The 24688-nt window shown below is 40.4% G+C and overlaps 1 protein-coding gene across 1 annotated transcript in view; it reads right to left on the bottom strand.

Annotated features, from left to right (window-relative positions):
- LOC126234725 (tubulin glycylase 3A-like) overlaps nt 1-24688 on the bottom strand; it is a 172161-nt gene that overhangs the window by 129317 nt on the left and 18156 nt on the right. Inside the window, exon 4 of the mRNA XM_049943473.1 lies at nt 15250-15462. Coding sequence (XP_049799430.1) covers nt 15250-15462 — 213 coding nt within the window. The remainder of the gene's footprint in view (nt 1-15249; nt 15463-24688) is intronic.

Below are 24688 nucleotides of genomic sequence, written 5' to 3'. Positions count from 1 at the left end.
GCAAACATATAACTTGGCTAACCTTAATATTAATCACACTGAGACTGACGCCAAACTCTTCAGTCTGAAGCAATACCTTTGTGCACCAAAAATAGGTATTTTGGTGATGCAGAACTCACGACAACATATGCCACTGACACTTCTAGTTATGAGGCCATAATTAATATAGTTTTAGCACAGTCCACAGTAACAGATCATGCACTGGTTGCAAAGAACCACCAAATTAATTTTCCTGATACTATAGTTTTAACAAGATTGAATCATTACCATGCTTAACAGAAAAAAGAAGGATTTAAATTAGACAAGCTGTGGGTTTTAATGCTACATAAAGCAGAAAACAGCAACTCTTCTCCACTAAGAGCTCCATAACACATATCAATGTGACTCCATGATCTTAGGCAGTGATCTGATGACTTCACAAAACAACCATCGTGTGTGTGTCTCCCTGAGACTTTATAGCCTCTGATGATGTCTCCAGCACTGAGAGACAAAATATTAGGCAGAGAAATATTCTCTGGACTACAGCCTTGAACCCACATAAGAAAAAGTGCCAGTAATGCAGATACCACCTGTGAAAGCCTGCATTACGGGTAGGGTGACGAGACATTCAGATAAATCCTGATGTGTCCTCCTGTTTATCTCTTTGTCCAGGGTTCGGGCAGACTTTTACATTGCCCTCCTTTTTTGCAAAGGGGGCCATAATAAAATTATATTTGCAATGATTACCATTCTGTTGCTCTTTTCCTAAAATACCTTATCCACAGATGGCAGTAGGACCATTGATTTTATTGATTTTTCACTACTGATCATGGATCCATTCATAAACAAGTGCAAATATCAATTATTTAAAATTTCCATTCCATATTTGCAGTACCAGATTCACATTGGCTCGGCTTGGCATTATAGGTTTTATGTCATGTACTCAGTACTCAGGTGCAAGTGATTTGCTGTTTATTGTAAAAGAGTGAGTTTTATAAAATATCTGGCAGTGCCTCAACACAAGTGTACATTCTCAGATGTTCTTTCTCACAAACACCCTGCTTTCAAGAAATGGAGAACTGAATAGAAGCAGAATGTAAAATATGTGGAGCTGGAACTTATGTATCAGTGGCCAATAAAACTACAAAATAGTGAAACAGATTATTTTATTATTATGGTTTTATTCATGGCTTCTTGGCAATTCAGTTTATTTGTATTCAGAAAACTGAATGAGAAAAATTGACAATAAAATTCTGCAGTTCTGCATAGCATACATAAACATCATTTAATTTATTTAAATATTATAAAATGAAATGCATGTCACTATGTCACTGAACTATTTTAAATTTCTTTCACTAGGTGGCCAAGATCTTGAACATCATACTACCATTCAGAAGCACAAGGAAAATCTTAAGGTTTATAGTTCAGTGTCTAGGATGGACCATTATTTCAGCAACAGCACTCTACTTCTGCTTTAAGTCACCAAATTCTTGTTGGAGAAGGAGCACTAGCATTCCATAACATTAGGCATCATTCTAGGCTATAGGTCATGCCAAAATTAAATGAAGCCATTTATTATATTCATATGTTGCTAAAAAGATCTCCCTAGCCACAAAAAAAGTTCAAAGCATTATGAACACTGTAATTACCACATGTGCCTTGAATGTAACCATGGAAGCTTTGAGCAGCATATCTTGTTTTGGTGTCTCAATTGATGGAAGTAACCATGGCAATATAAAAATGTTCCCCACTCTTATTCAATATTTTGACTACAAACAATGTGATTTAAAAACAAAAGTAATTGAGCTACAATCTACTTCAAATGAAATATCTGGACTGTCACACAGTATATTACAGAAACACTACAACATTTGGATATTGGTAATAAGTGAGGGTATAAATGGCAAGGAAGGGAATAATATATACAGCAGATTAAAGATATCTTTGAACAATGAGATTTTAATCACTGTAGGATGTCCAGCTCATTGAAGCTGTTGTTTCGAGTGTGTCATTGTGAAAATTCATAATTATTTTTCTATTTACTCTGTTAGGATGGAACAGTTACACTCATTGTGTGAATTTGTTGAGGTAATTTAAAAACCAGTTCTATCTCAAATGAAAACTAGGTGGTTGTCTTTTTTACAAGCCACTGAAAGGGTACTGGAAATGTATCCTGCTCAAAATCTTACTTTCTGTCTGAAAGGAACTAAAGACACTAAATGTTTTGTTTCAGTTGTTTGAGAATAGGTTAAATGAAGCCTACATCTGGCATTTGCATTCACTGACATCTGTCTTCAATTCAAATATTCTGCAACTAGAAAAGGAGGACAATTCTGTGCTTGAAGTGATTAAAATTTTAGATTCTGTTTATGAGGTTCTTCAGGACTGATTAAATGAAAAATTCATTTGCCTGAAGGTTAAACAGATGGTAAAAATCGCAACAGAAGAAGTTTAACTTTTTATGGAGGAAGCTATGTAGCATTATCAGTTGTACCGTGAATATTTAAAATGGTGGCTCTGCATGTATGATGACTTTTCCTGTTTCAAATGCATAAAAAAAGCCTTTTGCATTTGCAACACAAATGTAAAGCTTCTGAAGTTGAAGACGTAAAATGTTTCGACCAATTCTGTAATTTTCGGCAGTTTCTGAAATGGAACAGTAATTATCCTGAATCTAGTACGTTATTTTGTGTTAAAAAAATGGGCCAAGTATTTTTGTGAAAGTAAGGCAGTTGATTGTCATTCAGAATTGTTAAAATTTGCTGAATACTTTTTCAGTATAACAGGGCACAATGCAAATGCAGAAAGAGTATTTTACCTCATTACAGCACAGTAGACTGATGACAGGGATAGGTTGAATCTTGAATCTGTTTACGGTATGTTGATGGTTCAGTATGATTCAAAAGATTTTTCCTCTGTATCTTTTTTACAGATATCTGCTAGGCAAGCCTACACTTCTACAGGAAACTGGATCTTAAGAGAAGTACCAATAAAAGTTGAGGAATGTGTGTTATGTCTACTAATTAATTCATTTATTAAATTTGACTGTATATTTCCAAGTGTCCTCTTTCTTCTACCTTTGTCCTCCTTTTTGAAGTTGTTTGTCTTCTTTTTTTATATGTCTGCATCTGATCACCCTAATTATAAGCCAGTTTCTCTGCTCTCATGATTGTAAAAATAATGCAATCAATCATAAAAGACAGAGTAATGACTAAACAGACACAACCTTCTTAGCGAAGCACCATTTGGCTTCTGAAGTAGCAGAAGTACAATATCTTGTATAACAAAATTCACAAAATTGGTGCTCGAAGCTCTCAACAGGGATGGCTGTGTTACAAACACAGATCTAGTCCTGTCCCAATCTTTTGATACTGTTGACCACAAAACACTACTAAACAAATTAGAAGTGTTATGTATAAGAGAAATAGCTAACAATTGGTTTCACTCCTCCTTAGAGAATACAGTGCAAAGGTAGAGATAATCCACATTTCAGATGACACCTAGTTGAGAAAGCCATGAAACCCTCAAGGATGTGTACACATGGGCATTATGCAATAAATTAACAGTGAACATTAAAGAAATAAAAAGCATAAATCCAAAGTACTACAGCTGATTCCCCAATTAATCCAAAGATTTTTCTGTGAATTATCACTTCATTCACCTCAGGTAATGATTTTTGTATGTGAAAAATGTTGAGTAGCACTGTGGTTTGGAGTTCATGTTAAACTGTAGGTACCCCTATAACTGGCTGTGTAATGATGGAGGAAGGCAAGAGAACGCCTAGTAAAACTATGTGGTTCTGAAACCAATCTCTGGCTTCTGGACAGCTTTACCTTCACCTGTAATGACACAGACAAATATTAAGGTGTTGTGGGTATGAAGAAGACAAAAGAAAAGAAAATCTCAAATGAAAAAACAAAATTGTTTAAGAGGATGTGAGAATCTCAAGCACATAATAATAAGAACATGATAGAATAATCTGAACTAAAGAAAATTATTTGGCAATGTCTTCAAGGGACAAGAAAAATACAATGACAACAGGGGTACACATAGCAAATCCGCATTCATATTGTAGTCCCAAAGGTGCAGGTCAAACACAGGATGAGGGAACATCTAGGAATTGTAAATTGCTATAGCTATATTAGAAAAGAACCAGAGCTCCAAGTGCTCATAGGAAGCAGAGAAGCAGAAAATGTTATAGGTACTGAAAGCTGACTAATGTCAGAGATAAATCCAGCCAAAATTTTTAACCAAGGATGTAAGAGTGTTCTGAAAGGATATATTAAATTCGGTTGATGCTGGCATGTCTGTTGCCATTTTCAAGGAAAATCTCAGCCTCATTTTGAATATATACCCAACTCATAAAATTATAGGTTGGGGAGACCTCAGTCTATCCTCAATACGTTGGCAAAAATACATGTTTATAGTTGGCGGTAGGCATAAAACATCATCCAAAATTTTACTAAATGCTTGCTCCAAAAATTATTTTGAGCAATTAGTTCAAGAGCCCACTCAAAGTATAAATGGTTGCAATAACACACTATACCTCTTAGCAACATACAATCCTGAGCAAATAGAGAGCATCATGGCAAACACAGGAATTTGTAACTATAAGTTGGTTGTAGTACACAATATCCAAATCCACCAAAAATAAGTGTTAAATATATCTGTTTAAAGAAAGCACATAAAAATTTGCTTAATGGTTACTAAGAGACAGCCAGCATTCCTTCCAAACTAGCTATGTAAGTGCAGACCAAATGTAACTCACATTCAGAGAAATGGTATTGACAGTGATTGACAGATTTATACCAAATAAATTAATAAGAGAGGGAACTGAGCCCCCACAGTACACAAGACTGGCCAGAACACTGTGGCAAAAGCAATGAAAAAATCATGCCAAAAAAAAAAAAAAAAAAAAAAAAAAAAAAAAAAAAAAAAAAAGACAGCAAAGATCCCCAAGGCTGGCAAAGTTTTACAGAAGCTTGAAATTTAATGTGGTTTTCAATGTGAGATATTTTTAATAGTTCCACAAAGAAACTCTGTCTCTAAATCAAGCAAACAATCCAATGCAATTCTGGTCATGTGTAAAATATATTAGTAGCACGAGACAATCAAATCTTCACCGTGAAATAGCAATGATAATGTTACCAATGACAGTACCACAATAGTGGGGTTACTAAATATTGTTTACCAAAATCTCTTCACCAAAGAAGATGCAATAAATTCCAACATTCAAATCAAGACAGCTCCCAGTGTGAGTAATTTAGAAGTAGATACCTTTGGTGTAGTGAACAACTCAGGTTACTTAACAGAGATGAGTCTATGGTTCAAATTGTATACCAACCAGGTTCCTTTCAGAGTATGCTGATGATCACAGCCACAGCGCCAGCTCAAACAGAAACATCACGTCCAGAAGATGAGACGGTGCCACAACCAGCCTCAGAACACACAGCAAAGACTGAAATTATCATCAATAAAACTGTACCTACTCATCATCCAGATGCTCACACACAGGGAAACTGATGAAGGGGGCCAGTTCTTTCCGAATTTGGCCCAATACAACGAATCCAGAACAAGCAGTCAACACTCAGGTGGACGTTCCGTTACTTTATAGTCAAATTAGTTTTAAAGACCCTCTACCTAATAATATATGCAGTAGTAATTTCATTATGCACTTGAACATAAGAGGTCTGTCTGAAGGAATGATCAGGAAGCTTTATAATATAGAAATTTTGCTAGAAAGTGTGAAACAATCTGTGAAAGTAATATGCCTTAATGAACATTGGCTAAAATCTGAAAATATCAGTCTCCTAAATAAACTTACAGGTTATAAACTGTCTACCAGCTTTTGTAGGACCAATGGGTATGGAGGCTCTTGCATACTAGTTCATTCCATGGTAGACTATGATATCAGACAGAATTTTAGCCATCTGAATGAAGAAGGCACATTTGAAAGTAGTTGTACAGAACTTAAAGAGTATAACAAACTAATTATCAGCATATATCACACCCTGGGTACCATATAAGCTCTGTATTTTTAGATAAGTTTGATACATTGCTACATAAATTAAAATGTGAGAAACTGTACAAGAAAGTTGTTATATGTGCTGACTTCAACATAGATGTAAGGACTGATGACAAATTTTCTTCACACTTAAAGAACCTGGTAGCCACAAATGGGCTAAATCTCAATTTCGATCAGTATACAAGAATTACAGCAAGCTCTGCAACACGTATTGACAATATTGTAAGTATATCTAAAAACAAAGATGATGTGACTTACCGAACGAAAGCGCTGGCAGGTCGATAGACACACAAACAAACACAAACACACACACAAAATTCAAGCTTTCGCAACAAACTGTTGCCTCATCAGGAAAGAGGGAAGGAGAGGGAAAGACGAAAGGATGTGGGTTTTAAGGGAGAGGGTAAGGAGTCATTCCAATCCCGGGAGCGGAAAGACTTACCTTAGGGGGAAAAAAGGATGGGTATACACTCGCACACACACACATATCCATCCACACATATACAGACACAAGCAGACATCTCACAAGCAGACAGATGTCTGCTTGTGTCTGTATATGTGTGGATGGATATGTGTGTGTGTGCGAGTGTATACCCGTCCTTTTTTCCCCCTAAGGTAAGTATTTCCACTCCCGGGATTGGAATGACTCCTTACCCTCTCCCTTAAAACCCACATCCTTTCGTCTTTCCCTCTCCTTCCATCTTTCCTGATGAGGCAACAGTTTGTTGCAAAAGCTTGAATTTTGTGTGTATGTTTGTGTTTGTTTGTGTGTCTATCGACCTGCCAGCGCTTTCGTTCGGTAAGTCACATCATCTTTGTTTTTAGATATATTTTTCCCATGTGGAATGTTTCCCTCTATTATATTGATATCAATATTGTAAGTAGTTATAATTATTATGTAAAAGAAAAGTTTCTTCTAGATTTAGGAGTATCGGACCATAAAGCACTATTTGTATCACTACCGAAGCAAAATTCAGTCTGCACAACAAAAAGATGTAGGAATTTCAGTCAAGAAAATGTGGAAGTATTTTGCAAAAAACTAAGCCAAACCAAGTGGACAGTCAGCAAACACACTTCCACAAGTGACAATTACAATAACTTTTTAACTGAATTCTTGGGTATATTCAATGAATGCTTCTGTTTTGTAACAGTGAGGACCAGGTCCCAAAAAAGTAGATCCTGGGTAAGAAAAGGAATTAGAGTGTCTAGTGCTACTAAGAGGAAAGAGCATATGGAGGCAAAAGTAAATCGAAGCCCTCAATTTCTTAAGTATGTAAGCACATACAAAAAAACATTTGAGAAAATAGTTAAACTAGCAAAACGTACTGCAAATAATGACTTCATTTCAAATGCAAAAAACAAATCAAAAGCTGTTTGGTCTGTTACAAGAAGTGAAGTTGGCAGTGAGGCAGAGAGAAAATGCCCTTCTAAAATAGTGATAAATGGTAGAGCTGTTACAGAACCCAGTGCCATTTGTGAATCATTCAATGACTTTTTCGTAAACTGTAACAAATTTGGTGACTGTTCACCACCAAATACAAAGCCCAATATGACAGATATCAATTGCACATGTTTTAAGTTTTCTCATGTTTCCATCTCAGATGTCATCAAAATCATAATGTCCCTAAAAAATTCAAAATCTGTGGGGTGGGATGAGGTCCCCACTGAAATAATAAAAATAGTCCATCACAGTATTGCATATCCACTCTCTTTCATAATCAACCAATCATTTGATGAGGGATGTTTCCCAGATCAATTAAAATATGCAGAAGTTCAGCCCATACATAAAAAAGGCAAACAAGATGAATTGGGCAACTATAGGCCAATCTCACTGTTACCAATTTTCTCAAAAATATTTGAAAGAGCTGCATGTGATCAGATTGAAAATCACAATTCATCTAACAGCATTATCTTAGGCAATCAATATGGTTTCAGAAAAGGCCGCAGGACAATCCATGCAATAAATGAATTAGTCACAAAAGTCAGCAGATGTCTTGATGATAGAATGTGTGTGTCAGGCATCTTTTGTGACCTGTCCAAAGCCTTCGACACAGTAAATCATGACCTGCTTCTCCAAAAATTGGCACGCTATGGTTTTCAAGGCAAATCTCTTAGCTGGATGTCATCATACTTGGCAAACAGAAAACAAAGAGTACTTATTAACATCAACGGCAAGAAATTTCTCTCTGGCTGGAAAAACACTCAATTAGGTGTTCCACAAGGTTCAATATTAGGGCCACTGCTTTTTCTATATTATATTAATGATATGCCATGTCAGGTCCAGTCTGATACTATCCTCTCTGCAGATGACTCAACAGCTGTAGTCTGTTGTAAAAATGAGGTAGACCTAATTCGTCATATTGAACAAACACTTGGGTAAGTGGAGGCATGGGTCAAAAACAATAACTTGACATTAAATTTTACAAAAACAGAAATTTTTCATTTTACCACAAAACAATCTGCACAGTCTATAAGTGAAATAAGATATATGGACAAAAAATTAGAGACTGCAGACTGTGTCAAATTCCTTGGCGTGTTAGTCAATAAAAACCTGTTATGGAGTCACCATGTGGACAACATACTGGGTCGACTGAATAGCCTTGTATATATTATGAATATCTTGTATAGTATTACTGATTTAGCTGTAAGAAAAACTGTATATAATGCATATTTTGTTTCAGTCATTAGGTATAGTATAATTTTCTGGGGGTCTGAAAAAACAAATTTACTTAGAGCTTTTAGACTACAAAAAAGAATCATCCGAGCAATGGTGGGAGCAAAACCAAAGCAACACTGCAAACCTTTATTTGTAAAACTGGATCTAATGAGCATTCCAACCATATACATCTATGAAACTCTCACTTTCACGAAAAGAAACCCACAACTTTTTGAGGGCAACTTCTTCTTGCATCAATATGATACTAGACATAGAACGAGCTACATGTTACCTACCCACTGTTTAAAATCATATGAAAAAACCCCATACTATATGGGCATGAAATTTGTAAATAAAATATGGAAAGATATGGATGACCCAAATGTAAAAGGTACCAAAAGAGACCTGGAAAAATATCTGAAAGATAAATGTTACTATAGTGTAGAAGATTTCATGAATGGTAACAATGCATTATAATTGTAATTAAAATACCTCTTTGAAGATGTTACATTATGTATATTATTAGTTTATTGTCCATTTTTAGTATTGTTATATATAGTGTAAAACTGACAAGTCACCTATGTCACAATCTTTGATTGTATAAGGCATGTTATGTGATAATAAAAATTGAATTGAATTGAATTGAATTGAAAAATAGCTCCTGTTCACTCACTGAGAGATCTGTACCTAAAGACTGGAAAGTTGCACAAGTCACACCAGTACACAAGAAACGAAATATAAGTAATCCACCATATAACAGACCTGTATCACTGACATTGATCTGCACTAGCATTCTGGAATCTATACTGTGTTCAAACATTATGAAATACACGGGTAATTCAAATGAAAACCTTAGAAGTGATAATATTTTTAATTCTAACAATGAATATAAAACTTCCTGGCAGATTAAAACTGTGTGCCCGACCGAGACTTGAACTCGGGACCTTTGCCTTTCACGGACAAGTGCTCTAACCATCTGAGCTACCGAAGCACGACTCACGCCCGGCCCTCACAGCTTTACTTCTGCCAGCACCTTGTCTCCTACCTTCCAAACTTTACAGAAGCTCTCCTGCGAATATTGCAGAACTAGCACTACTGAAAGAAAGGATATTGCGGAGACATGGCTTAGCCACAGCCTGGGGGATGTTTCCAGGCTTCGGTAGCTCAGATGGTAGAGCACTTGCCCGCGAAAGGCAAAGGTCCCGAGTTTGAGTCTCGGTCGGGCACACAGTTTTAATCTGCCAGGAAGTTTCATATCAGCGCACACTCCACTGCAGAGTGAAAATCTCATTCTGGAAACATCCCCCAGGCTGTGGCTAAGCCATCTCTCCGCAATATCCTTTCTTTCAGGAGTGCTAGTTCTGCAAGGTTCGCAGGAGAGCTTCTGTAAAGTTTGGAAGGTAGGAGACGAGGTGCTGGCAGAAGTAAAGCTGTGAGGGCCGGGCGTGAGTCGTGCTTCGGTAGCTCAGATGGTAGAGCACTTGCCCGCGAAAGGCAAAGGTCCCGAGTTCGAGTCTCGGTCGGGCACACAGTTTTAATCTGCCAGGAAGTTTCATATCAGCGCACACTCCGCTGCAGAGTGAAAATCTCATTCTGGAAACATACCCCAGGCTGTGGCTAAGCCATGTCTCCGCAATATCCTTTCTTTCAGGAGTGCTAGTTCTGCAAGGTTCGCAGGAGAGCTTCTGTAAAGTTTGGAAGGTAGGAGACGAGGTGCTGGCAGAAGCAAAGCTGTGAGGGCCGGGCGTGAGTCATGCTTTGGTAGCTCAGATGGTAGAGCACTTGCCCACGAAAGGCAAAGGGCCCGAGTTCGAGTCTCGGTCGGGCACACAGTTTTAATCTGCCAGGAAGTTTCATATCAGCGCCTCCGCTGCAGAGTGAAAATCTGCAAGGTTCGCAGGAGAGCTTCTGTAAAGTTTGGAAGGTAGGAGACGAGGTGCTGGCAGAAGTAAAGCTGTGAGGGCCGGGCGTGAGTCGTGCTTTGGTAGCTCAGATGGTAGAGCACTTGCCCGCAAAAGGCAAAGGTTCCGAGTTCGAGTCTCGGTCGGGCACACAGTTTTAATCTGCCAGGAAGTTTCATATCAGCGCACACTTTGCTGCAGAGTGAAAATCTCATTCTGGAATGAATATAAAATTTACATCTCATTTTTCAACATAGTCTCCCTGATATTGAATTCATGTATTCCACTACTTCAGAAGTGCACAGATACCATGACGAAAGAACTGAATTGGTCATGTGTGTAGCCAGTTGTGGACCATGGTTTTCAGCTCATCCTTACTTCTGAAATGTCTGCCTCCCATTGCTTCTGTGAGTGTACCAAACATGTGAAAGTCACTAGAAGCAACGTCCAGTGAATAAGAAGGATGTACCAGGCATTCAAATTTAATTTTCTGAATAGTCTCAACTATCTTATGGGCTGTACATGGTCAGCCGTCTTGTCATGCTACAGCTTTAAGTCAGAAGTCCTCATGGTTTACTCCTGATTGCAGAGCAAAGTCAATTTTTCAGCATGTTTGAATGAGAAGTATCAGTTACTGTCACTCCCGTATCCATGTAATGCTCTGAAATTATTCGATTTGCATCCCAGAAGAGAAAGAGCATAACTTTTCCAGCAGACGGTTGAACTCAGAATTTTTTTGGTTTCAGCGATGAGCTGTGGCTCCATTCCTAGCTCGACTTTTTCATTTCTGGTTGGTAATAGTAGACCCAAGTCACACCACCTGTAATGTTTTTTTCCAAAAATGCATCACCTTCAGTGTGGAAATGATGCAAAAGTTCTTCACAGGCATCAACGCATCAGTCTTTCAATGTAGCAGTTGAGTAACGAGACATCCATTTTCCAGGCACTTTATTGAAGTGTAGTACACTGTGAACAATATTCTGCACTCACCCAATACTAATCTTCAAACTTGTTGCTATTTTGTTCAAAGTTTTGTGTTCATTCTCCTTTACAAGCTCCTTCACTAACACAATGTTCCCATCCGTCACTACGTGGTGAACCTGCCCTGGTCTTGGGGCATCCTCCACATAATTAACACCACTTTTAAACTTGCTTCAATGACAAACATGAATCAACGTACTGCACTGTCCTTTTGAAATGGATTTTGATTGGTTTGACAACTTCACTATATAAAAAATGCATCACAGGTCGCTGCTCAATCACAGAGCATGTTGACAGTGGGGTAGCCATCTTGTTGTGGATACTGCTTCCTTCTTCTGCATTGTTGCTTCACTCTGCCACCTGTCAGCCACTTTCTGAACCTCAAGGAACACTACTGCCACCTATCAACTCCATCACACAAAGTTTTGAAATTTTATGGTACTTCCAAGGTTTTCATTTGAATCACCCTCATACCTTGACAAAAATGATATATAAACACATAAATACCGGAGATTCATAAAATATCATTCTTATGAAACTCAACTGTCTCTTTATTCACACAAAGTAATCAACAGAGGATCACAAGCTGATTCCATGTTTCTAGATTTCCAGGAACCTTTTGACAGCATTCCTCACAAGCAGTTTCTAATTAAATTCCATGACTATTGTCTCAGTTGTGTGACTGTATTCATGTTTTCCTGTGAAATAGGTTGCAGTTTTCAATAATTAATGGGAAATGAGAAGTCATCGAATGAAACAGATCAAACAATGGAAAATGGATGATAGTGGGTATGTGCCTGTGAGTCACGTATATGTAAATGTGTGAATGTCTCATTTTCACTACGTCTAATGAAGGACATACCCTCATAGCTAATAATGTCTAGCAGTCCATTGTGCATGTTTCCCACTCAGTGTCTCCTCTATGAGGTATCAAGCTATACTTTTCACGTTGTTATTCTTGTGAAACAGAAGTTATACCTGGGTTCCCCAAGCAAGTGTTATCTATAACCCCATAGGTTGTTTGATGATGCTGTCATTTACCATCTAGAAAACTCATCAGAAGTAAAGTCATCAGAAGATCAAACTGAATTGCAAAATGATTTAAACAAGATATTTGTTTGATGCAAAAAAGAGGCAACTGACCCTCCATAGAGTAAAAAAATAAAAATTTAAAAGCCATTAAATTTTCGTTACATGATAAATCATGCAAATTAATAGGTTGTTGGTTCAACTAAATAATGATGGATTACAATAATTATGTACAACTTAAATTAGAACCATCTCAAAGAAAATGTTGTGGGAAAGGCAGAACCCTAAGAAGATGCAACAAATCTACTAAAGAGACTGCCTATATTATTCTTGTCTGTCCTCTTCTGGATTATTTTTATGTGGTATGGAATCCTTACCAAAAAGGATAGATAGAGGACACTGAAAAATATCAAAGGAGGCAGCTTATTTTGTATTATCACATAGGAGGGGTGAGTCTCACAGATACGATAAGTGAATTGGGGTAACTATAATTAAAACAAAGGCATTTTTCGTAGTGGTATGAGCTTCTCAAGAAATTTTGATCACCAACTTTCTCCTTTGAATGTGAAATATTTTGTTGACTCCAACATGCACAGGGAAAAATGACCATCATAATAAAATATGGGAAATTAGAGCTCAAACAGAATGATTTAGGTGTTAATTTTTCCCACATGCTGTTCAAGAGTGGAAAGGTCAAGAAATTGTCTGAAAGGAGTTTTATGAATCCTCTGTCAAGCACTTTGGTGTGAACTGCAGAGTATGTCTTTTGGATGTAGAAAGATAATGCAGTAACTGTAAAAAGGAGAAAATTGTATAAGCATTCAAAGATTTCTTTAAATGACAGAAGCTGAAAGGAAAGTAATATGAGGAAATTTGCTAAATCATTTAGAGAATGTCTTTGAAAGGAGACAATCTCCCAAAATTGGAACAATGCTGTAATTCACAATAAGAGAGGCAAGCAAGACATAAAAATCATACATCCATCAGTTACCTTCTCTCTAAAATGTAAGATATTCACTAATGCAAGCACCTTACTAAGTGCACAGAAAAAACACTGCACTTGAATCAAGCGAAAGGTCAATTTGGAATTGAAGAGGTCAGCAGAACAAAGTGGAATCCTCAATTTGGTAAGGGTTAGACTGATCACACTACCTGTTTGTTTAACAATGAATGCTGGCAATAAGTAGTTCCATATATTCTGCTAGATACTGCTGCCTACTATGTATATTATTGTTTCATTGCATTTATGATCTTGTCTTTGAGTTAAACTAAACATATAACATGCAATAACTCAAAATACACTCTTATGGGTTTGCACTTTCTTCTGCTGACCCCATGAATTACAAAAGGATCAATAAATATGAGTTACCAGTTTGTCTAGGATTCACAGTTTTGAAAAAACTTTGAACTCACCAACTGAGAAACACGGTCTTTATTACATTGGTATGCTGAAGACAATGTTCATATGTCAACACTACAGCTTCATTTAGACATCATCAGGGTAGTGGTGACAGATTGTACTAACTAAAAATTCTTGGTTTAATGTGGAGTGCTATGGGGATCAGAAAATTTATTCAGAAGTCTACAGAAGACAATTAAACTAATTTTTGAAGAGAAACAGAGACATGACAGGGAACTTACTAAGGCAAGGAAAAGAGAGTATATCAGTCATGAAAGAAATTAGGATGAAATAGAAAATACCACAAAATCCAAAATATTCTTCAAGAGCATCAGTATGTTAAAACTGAAAATTTAAAAATGACAATATTATGAAAAGGATAGACTGCTACTCATCACATAAGGGAAATTTTGAGTCTGACATCAGCAGCCAGAGACAGTGGTCATGTGTGTGAGAGTTGCATTTGCGTGAATGTGTGTATTTATTGTCTAATTCAGAAGAAGGCTTTTTGGCTGACACCTTACTTTCTTAGCAGTCTTTTTATTGCGCCTGCCTGCAACTCAACATTTCCACTATTCCATGAGCAGCAACCTGTCCTTTTCATAATATTGTCATTGTTCCATCTTTGATTTCCCATTGTTTAATGGTTCAAATGGCTCTGAGCACTATGGGACTCAACATCTGTGGTCATAAGTCCCCTAGAACTGAGAACTACTTAAACCTAACTAACCTAAGGACATCACACACATCCATGCCCGAGGCAGGATTCGAACCTGCGACCATAGCAGTCCCGCGGTTCCGCACTGCGCGCCTAGAACCGCTAGACCACCGCGGCCGGCAATTGTTTAATAATGCACTGAAAATTACTAACATAACTTCTCCAAAACAATGAATTTAATCTTGGCACCTTGTTAAGCTCTGAAAACTCCATAAAAGCCAAAACTGATCCACAAACTGAAAAGGCCATTGAATGTTAATTATGAACTTATGACTGTTTTCAAAACCAAATATCAATTAAATTTTGACAACACATGCAATTCAACATCCAAAATTTTTTTAAAGATATGGCCACAGCATTAATGCGATCTGGAGATGGTTGATGTGACAGTTGAAAGAGGTTACCTGTATTCAGTACAATAACTGTGATTCTGTTGGCTGAATAAACTAATCACACTAGATTTCTCCATCACAGCACAATATTGTACTTTACAATTATTATTTCTAGATGGAACTGAAAATTAATCTGAGCATATATGTGCAATAAAAAGTTGGTACAAACCTTCCCATCTGGAGACTGAACAGATTGAGGCTCTGATTCATATTTTGTTACCAACCATTTCAGCAAGTTGACACATGCTGTGAGACGGAAATCATTTTTAAATGCTGTTTTCTCTTCTGCCTGGCATATATTGTAACATCGAGGAAACAATGTTTCTGAGACACCGTCTTCGCAAAACCATTGCATTTGTTGTAGAAAACTGCACAGTCCAACCTTTATTTGAGAGACATGTAATTATTTGATAAATCTAATAAAAATGTGGTGAAAATTACTATACATATCATTGAATTATGTTTAACAAAATATTTTCTGTAACTCAGAGAATTTCATCTCTTTTTTTTTATTTTAACTTAATGGATTTACTGAAAATGTATAATTATTCTGTTCTGCTTCTGTATGTACAATTATTTTCCATTATTAGTATATTTTATAAATTTTCTTCAGGATAGCAAAGCTATCCTCTGCATTAACACAAAAATATAAGTAATATGTATTGTTTCATGTAGCTGCTTGGACTGCTTGAGGTGCGTCAGCATAAATGTACACCAAAACATTGTTTCTCATCACCTGGTTTCATACTGAGACTTAACAATTATTGGCTTTTGAGGCCCTTAGTCCATTATTTGTAAATAAGACATCATGGCTACAAAAATATTAATTCTACTTCAAAATTTTCATTTTTTTTTTCAAAATTATGTATCAGCTATGGTATTATTAGCATGTAGTGTCTGGAAATTATATAGTTTCAACAAAATCCATAACAGAAACTTTATTGCATAAGAGAATTTACGCTGGTTGTGAACAAAGTATACTAAGAAGCTTTCACTGGTCACTTATGACAAGTGAGTTTTCAAATATGGAACCCTTAATATCCAGTGACTTGTCATAAATTAATTTATTACATTTGTTACTACAACTACCATTACATTAGTTTGTGAGTACTCTCACTGCGTGTAATAAGAATGAGTGTCCTGTCTGTCAATTCATCCAAAGATTTGAGGGTCAATCCTCAGCCAGACCTAGGACTTTAATGTCACATCTTTGACAACTATCAATGATATGCTGATGTGGTTAATGCCAAGTTTCAACACACTTTGAAATCAGTGTTAAACTCTAAAGGCCATGTATGACAGTCCCACGTTCAGAGGGAGGCAAAGACAGGCCACCTCCAATAGCACTGTATCTACTACAGCAATGCAGTGTTCAAATTAGTTTTGGGCTGATGGCAGGCAGCATTACCTTTTCACGTGGTACTTGGCAATAACAAAACAGCTAAATATCCTTTGATTCTGTAAAGCTGACTGAGTGGCAGGTTTTGTACGTGCATGTCTGCTTGTTGGAAGGAAATTAGTCGGTCAGTTTTCATCCTTAACTATGTGCTTCTCTGGTGATTAGTGCCTCTTCTCTCTTCTGTATGGTAAAAATTTCAGGATAAAAACAACAAATGAAAATTGGGCCACTTTGAGGAGGCCTCTCACAATGAGAGTTCCAAACAAACTTAATTATGTATATTGACAGTTCATCCATTCCAGGAATTGAGAATCTTGACAATTTTTGCCTGTATTGACAATGGTACTAGCAAGAAACTGGTCTCAGGGATTCCAGAACTTTTGAGAATGTTCTAATTTCAAGTTTAAAGTCACATAATAAATGACAAAGGAATTTTCTTTCATGTGATATAATTACAAATTAGCAATTTTCTGACTGCTTTCTTTACTTGTACTGTGAAACCTTTCTTCTTACCATATTTCATGGTTCTACATCAAAGAGAAGTAACCTTCAGGTTGTAATGTTGAGTTTGTGAGTATAAAAATATGTGACATAAATGGCCACATCTTTCGGTTGCACTGACTCAGGAGCTTAAGATTTTTTATACTACCGAAGGACCATACACATCAGTAACTGACATAAATTTCAATTTCATATGTCTACCCATTCCTGAGAAAAAAAACGGGTCTTAGCAGCAGATGGACAGACAGTGTGCCAGTTGGGGAAAAAAAGTGATATAGTTACAAATTAACAATTTTGAATTTTTCCCTTTACTCTTATTGTGAAACTTTTCTTTTTGCCAAATTCAATGATTCTAAACCAATGGGAAGTATGCTATAAATTTTGATGAGTAGGTGTTGAAGTATCAAAGTATGTGACATAATTGGCTGCGTCTTTTGGTTGGATGGACTCAGAACTGTATATTTATTACACCGTTCAGTGACTATAGACCTTAGTATGTGGAATAAATTTCCACTTGATATGTCTACCTGTTCCTGAGGAAAATGGGGCTTAACAGTCAGATGGGCAGACAGACAGATAACAACAACAATTTTTTTTCATGTGATATAATTACAAATTCACAATTTTTGGATGTTTTTCCTATCCTTTGACAGTGAAACCTTTCTTTTTGCCAAATTCCATGATTCTAAACCAATGGGAAGCAGCCTATAGACTTTGGCAGACAGACAGATGAATGGACAACAAAGTGATCCTATAAGGATTCCATTTTACTGACAGAGTTATGTAACCCTAAAATGAAGAAAGAAAAATACTATTCTATACACAATAGATGTGTGGTGCATAGATACATGTAACAACAAAGAGACCTAATTGGTTTTCTATTTTTCTAGTGTGCACGCAGAAAAAAAAAAACCACACACACACACACACACACACACACACACACACCACAAGGGCACGCACCTACCCACAGTCTATTATGAGCTGCTCGCATTGACAGGTGCAGGAGGGGAGGGAGGAAAGGCCATAGCAACTGGGAGGGATAAAACAAAGTGTGGGATAATGAAGGAGTGGGGAGGTGGTCAGATGCATGTTATATGAGGAAGCAGGTGGCTATCAACAAGAAGTAGCAGGATGATGAATGGAAAGGTGACATTCCCAAAAGGGTGAGAGAGGGGAGGGAAAAAAAGAAAGAGATAGATGGATAGATAGATAGATAGACAGAGAGAGAGAGAGAGAGAATCCTCCATCCAAACTCACCCACATGCCCCCCCCCCCCCCTTCCCTCCAGTCTGTTAGCTTTTTTAATGTTACTGTTGTAATGGAAAGCGTGGCAGGACCTGCAGAGAGGCCCGCGAACAACGACACAACCGGAGAGGACGGACATGACCAACGAAGGACAGAACGAACAAGATCGAACAACGGAGTCACAAGGAAACCTAACAAACATGTCCACTCGTACACAGAACAAGTAAGTAAGTGGTCTAGCGCAAGACGATTTGTCAACAGATGTATGCAAGATTAGACTGGCTGGTTGAGTGAGAGGCAGGCACTTAAGTACACTATCAGAGCACCGCTATTGGCCACTGGAACCACATGTTCCACTCTGGTGCCCTCACAATAAAAGCAGACCAGGAGGTGTGCGCTGTCACAGCTTATGGCTCGATGGTGGAGAGACCTCTAGAGGTCTTTGATGTCCATGACGTCTGGTGCAGATTCAAATTCCGCAGCATGTGGTACCAGATCCCTCCCCCCTGAAACTTGCGCGTAGGGGCAGAAACACCCCAGACGGTGCCGAGGTGGGTGGCAGTGGGAAGAGGAGCTGGGTGCATCAACCGCAATTGGCGGGGAGGAAGGGATGCCCGAGGTATCAATGACTACCGATCCAGAGTTCAGGGTGGGGGAGGGAGTCGCCGATCCACCCGGAGGTGGAGAGGGCCGGCGGCAGGCCCGTGGGGAGGCGGCAACCGGGGGCAGGGACGGTGACACAAGGACCACGTCTGTACCCGAAGGAGGTAGGGAAAGAGGTGGCGGCGCAAGTCCCGTGGCAGCATGAGGGTGGAGCTGATTATGATGGCAGCACTCCAACCCTTTTGATGTCTGCACCTTCATCACATGCAGCCCATTGGCCGTGACAACTGTGGTGGGTGTCGAACGCGCCTTGCATCCGTACTTGCGGGCCCACATGGCTGTGCCATGGGCATACCACTGCGAAGGCCGGGAGTGGGGGCAGGAGGAGGATGGCATCAGCAACTGGAGCAGGGTCAGCGGCTGTTGCTTATGAACGAGCTCTGCCAGACTGCGTCTGTCAATTGGTGTAGTGCGATAGGTGCTCAAAAACAGGGTGAGGGCCGACGTGGTTGGAGATGTGTCGACCGCTTTAGTCAACTGGTGTTTACAAGTGCGGACAAGCCTCTCTGCCACACCACTGGACAAAGGGCAGAAAGGGGGGCTATGGATATTTTTGATACCGTTGGCCTGACAGAAGTCATGGAAGGAGGACACCATGAATTGGGGACCATTATCGGAGACCAACGTGTGTGGCAGGCCCTCAATGGTGAGAACCTGAGCCAGGGTCGTGAGTGTAGCCTCCACGGTGGTGGATGCTATGCGGACAACATATAGGTATTTGGAGTAGGCATCAACGATGAGTAACCACATGGACCCAAAACACGTGCCCGCAAAATCGATATGGATGTGATTCCAGGGCCGGCGAGGCACAGGCCAGGGTGCAAATGACTGAGGGGGGCTTGCCTGGTGACACGCACAGACAGTGCACTCACGGACCAGGCCCTCAATATCGCCATCGATGCCGGGCCAATACACATGCCGGCGAGCCAAAACTTTCATACGGGACATACCCCAATGCCCATGGTGTAACAAACTGAGCACCCGTAGCCACAATTCTGGAGGGATGACCACCTAGTGGCCATCTGACTCCGTGGCCAACAGAAGGACACCATCGACCATGGAGAGCCTGTGGGACAGGTGGCACCAGGGGCTGAAATCGGACTGCATCCAACGAGTAACATACGGTGGCCACCCATGGACCACGTAGTTGAGAACCTGCCGGAAGACAGGGTCGCGGGTCATGGCGGGTAGCTGCAGCAATGTGAGCAGCCATAAGAGGCAGACCATTCAGCACATCCTGGTGGGCAGAATCAATGTGAAAGCACAGGACTTCCTGTTGATCAAAGACAGGATTGGGGCCTGCTGCAAGACGTGACAAAGTGTCTGCATTAGCATGGTGGGCGGTGGGCTTATAACGGATGGTGTAAGCATAATTACCTAAAAGCAATTCCCAGTGCTGGAGACATTGAGCCGTCCACTCTGAAAGGTGACAGTGGGGTCAGAAAAGTGTAACCAAGAGTTTATGGTCTGTCAGGAGGGTGAACTGTGCCCCAAAGAGATAGGTGTGAAATTTTTGGACGGCAAACACGATCGCCAAGGCCTCCTTTTCAATCTGGGAGTAGTTCCATTGTGCTGGGGTCAACGTCTTAGAGGCATAAGCGATGGGCTGTTCAGAGCCATCAGCATCCTGGTGCGCGAGGATGGCCCCAATACCGTATGCCGACGCATCAGCCGCCACAACCAAGGGGCGGTCCGGAGAGAAGGGAGTAAGACAATAAGTAACCTTGCTCAAAAACACCTTCAGTTCAGATAAGTCCTTGGGACGAGGTAGGGCCTCAATAGCCATGACATTACAACCCAAAGGGCGAATGCCATCTTTGCTAAGCCAGTGACCTAAGTATTCCACTTCTGGTTGAAAAAAACAACACCTGTCCAGCCGACAGCATAGACCAGCAGACTGCAGAGTGTGAAATAAGGTTCTGAGGTTTTGCAAATGTTCCTGGCAGGAACACCCGGTGACCAAGATGTCATCCAGATAATTCACACAGGCAGGGACAGGCTGTGTAAGCTGCTCCAGGAATCGCTGGAAAATGGCCGGCGCCAAAGAGACACCAAAGGGAACGCGCTTGTACTTATACAATCCGAAAAGCGTGTTGATAACCATGTTCTGAGATTCAGCATCCAAGGGCAACTGATGGTGTGCCTCAGCCAGGTCGATCTTGGGAAAATACTCTCCTCTGGCAAGCTTGGCAAGAAGGTCTTCCTGTCGGGGAATGGGGTAAGTGTCAATGAGGGACTGAGCATTGACTGTAGCGCTGAAGTCCCCACACAGCCGAAGGGACCCATTGGGTTTCTGTATGACCACCAGTGGTGTCGCCCATGTACTGTAAGTTACAGGCTCCAGCACGCCAGCGGCCTGGAGCCGATCAAATTCCTGCTTGACCGCTGGCCGTAAGGCCACCAGAAGGGGCCGGGCCCAGAAATAGCGAGGCTGTGCATCCGGCCATAGGGTGATGTGCACCTGAAAGCCAGAAACACATCCGAGATCTGATGGAAACAATGATGCAAAAGTGGATCACAGATTGTACAAGTCCTGACAGGGAACAGCCATGGAAAGGACCTTAACTTCATCGGAAATTGAAAAGCCAAACAGTTGAAATGCATCCAGGGCAAAAATATTCGAAGCCGACGGATGATCGATGACAAAGAGGGTAAGGAGCCGGGGGACACGCTTGTACGTCGCCTAGACAAAGAACTGTCCATGAAGGGGAATGGAACCGTCTCCATAGGCGACCAAACAGCGAGAGGGAGGCGAAAATGCAGGAGAGCCCAGCCGGGTATATGTCGCATTATTAATCAGGGAGACGGTGGCCAAAGTGTCGACCTGAAAACTGACATCATCTGTGAAAATGTGGAGCATGAGGAAAAGCTTCCATGCTGATGGGTCATCCTGTGGGACGACCGATTGCAGAGCATGGGTGGTATCTTGAGGCCCAGGAGGGCCAGGACTGGATCGAGTCAAGCGACTATGACAAACCGATCGGATTTGGCTCTCCTTGTTAAACAGCATGCTCGTTTTCCAGCAGTGGGGACAATCAGCCCGCGAATGGGTAGTAAAACACTGTGGGAAAGATGGAAGTGGGCTGCGCGACCGGCGACGAGGGGTGACTGAAGGCACGGTTGCCATAGAGACGTCGGACAACGATGAGTCCCGACAGTGCTGCCCTCTGTCAGCCGGGCCACATAGATATTGGGAGGGTGGAATCCGGCATGACGCTGCGATTGCCGCCACCTGCGGTCGCGCCATAAGACGCTCATTAGCCACTTAAGCAATTTCAAAGGAGTGGGCAATGCGGAGAATCTCTTCCAGGGAGGGGCTGTTGAGTTTCAACGCCGCAGTACAGACCTCAGGATCGGTAGCCAGCTGAACCACCACATCCCAGATCAGGGAGTCCGTATATGAAGCCTTACACTGCTGATTGGTGCACGTAAAATTGCATCGACGGCTGATACCCTGCAAGTCCATGACCCAGAAACAATATGATTGACCAGGCTGTTTATGGTACTGGTGGAACTCCAGCTGAGAGGCGACCACATGGTAGCATTGAGAATAATAGTTTGTCAGCAAAAGGCAGATCGCCTGGAAAGAGAGAGCCACAGGATCGGACAACGGTGCCAACTTGCGGAGAAGAAAGAACGTGTCCGGAGAGGCTGCTGCAAGGAGTCGTCAGTGACTTGAAAAGCCATGAAAAGTTGATTCAGCCAATGTAAGTAGGTTTCCGAGTCCTCTTTAGTGTCATTAAAGGGTGGAAATGATGGTAGACGCGGGAAAGCATCGGACACCCGAGGACTCTGAAGCTGTTGCGGTAATGTGTTCCGGGCATTGACTTTGTCCGTTAGCAACTGCAGAGACTATTGTAATATGTCTAACTGGAGCTGCTGCTGCTGCATGAGCTGCTGCTGTTGCTCCAGCAGACAGACCAACTTCGCCTCCATACCAACAATGACCACCGTTATCCTCGTCACCAAAATGTTGTAACTGCAACCGGGACGGTCGCAGGGTTGAAAAGATGGAAAGCGCGGCGGGACCCGGAGAGAGGCCTGCGAAGAACAACACAAGGGAGAGGACGGACACAACCAGCAAAGGACAGAATGAACAACAACAAGTTCAAACAATGGAGTCACAAGGAAACCTAACAAACACATCCACTCGTACACAGAACAAGTAAGTAAGCTGTCTAAAGCGAGGCGATGTGTCAACAGACGTGCGCAAGATTAGACTGGTTGGCTGAGCGAGAGGCAGGCACAAGTACACTATCAGGGGTGCCGCTATTGGCCACTGGAACCACGTGTACCACTGTGGCACCTTCACACTAAAAGCAGGCCAGGAGGCGCACGCCGCCACAGCTTACGGTTTGATGGTGGAGAGACCTCTAGGGGTCTTCGATGTCCATGATGTCTGGCGTGGATTCAAATTCCGCGGCGCACAGTACCAGAGTTACTTTGTCAATCCTCATTTTCCTACTCCCATTATTAACTAGCACTTGGCTCCCATTTATCACACCTCCCATTCCATACATATTACCACATCCCATTCACCACATGCATTTAGTGTCTGCCCCTGTCAATGTGAGCAACCAGTCAAATAGTCAATCTCACTGTGGCTATGGTTGTGTACCTTTGGTTGTCTTTGAGGTTGCATGTGTGAAAGTGAGCTATTATGCCAGAAACCTTACATGAAGAATTCAGAACAGAATATAAATATCTGTATAATAATGAGAAAAGGTAACCACTCACCAACAAGTGATTGGTGCACATACAGAAATAATAGCACAGACTAAACTAACTGTAGGGTAGAAATTTTCTTATTTGGAATGCATGACCTATTTATACTTGCAGGCATCCAACTGACACCATCCTTCACAAAATAAGAGCGTACTTAAAACTAGTATACAGAGCCCGTGTAGAGTCCATGACAACCTACATGACAAACTGGTGCATTTGGAAGAGGTATTCAGTAAAAAAAAATATACAAAACATCAGATTAAATGAGCTGTGCAAGTGGAAACTTCAGACCAATCAAAGGATGAGTGAGGAGAAAGAGATATAAAGTCTACAGTCCTTCTACCATATATGGAAAATGTTTCTTCAATAACGTGAAACATTGAGTGGATGTGACCTCTGCTCACCTGACAAAGCAGCAGCTCTTCTGACATATGTAAAAGATGATGTCCTAAAAAAATTATGTAATTATGAAATTCCTTGTCACAGTATGATAAAAGTTACACGTGACAAAAAATACACAGTGTACATGGTGGTGGGTCTAACACCAGTGACACACTTGCCGCCTACAAATCTGCAATGGCTGAACACTGAATTTCCGCTGGACATTCCATGGATTATGGGGAAGTCAAGATACTGACCACAACCTCATCCAGTTGGGACCCAGCAGTCAAGGACGCTGTGGAAATACAATTAACAGACAGCACCTCAATGCAGACAAATGTTTCCAGCCCGAAAAGTTATAGAAACAACCCATTTCATGAATGTGCACTCAAAGGACTTCTTGTTCAGAGTCTTTCCTGTATGGAATTCCAACACAAATTCTCCTTTTTAATAACTAATCACATAATTCATAAGCATTGTGGATATGCTGACTTGGAATTTGTTAAGTTTTCTAAGATGCGTAAATTTGTATCTATGACCGACACTCTTCTCTCAACTGTCCTATCTCTGACACATGCCCATTTACTCTACTGTATATTTGTGTCAAGTGCTTATAATTCAGTAAGTGATTCATCTTGAAGATGACTGTATGATTATTAGCCAAAATATTGGGAGACAAAATAATTTTGTC

This window comes from Schistocerca nitens, chromosome 2 (assembly GCF_023898315.1).
Source record: "Schistocerca nitens isolate TAMUIC-IGC-003100 chromosome 2, iqSchNite1.1, whole genome shotgun sequence".
NCBI classification, from domain to species: domain Eukaryota; kingdom Metazoa; phylum Arthropoda; class Insecta; order Orthoptera; family Acrididae; genus Schistocerca; species Schistocerca nitens.
This window is presented reverse-complemented; position numbering and strand designations above follow the sequence as displayed.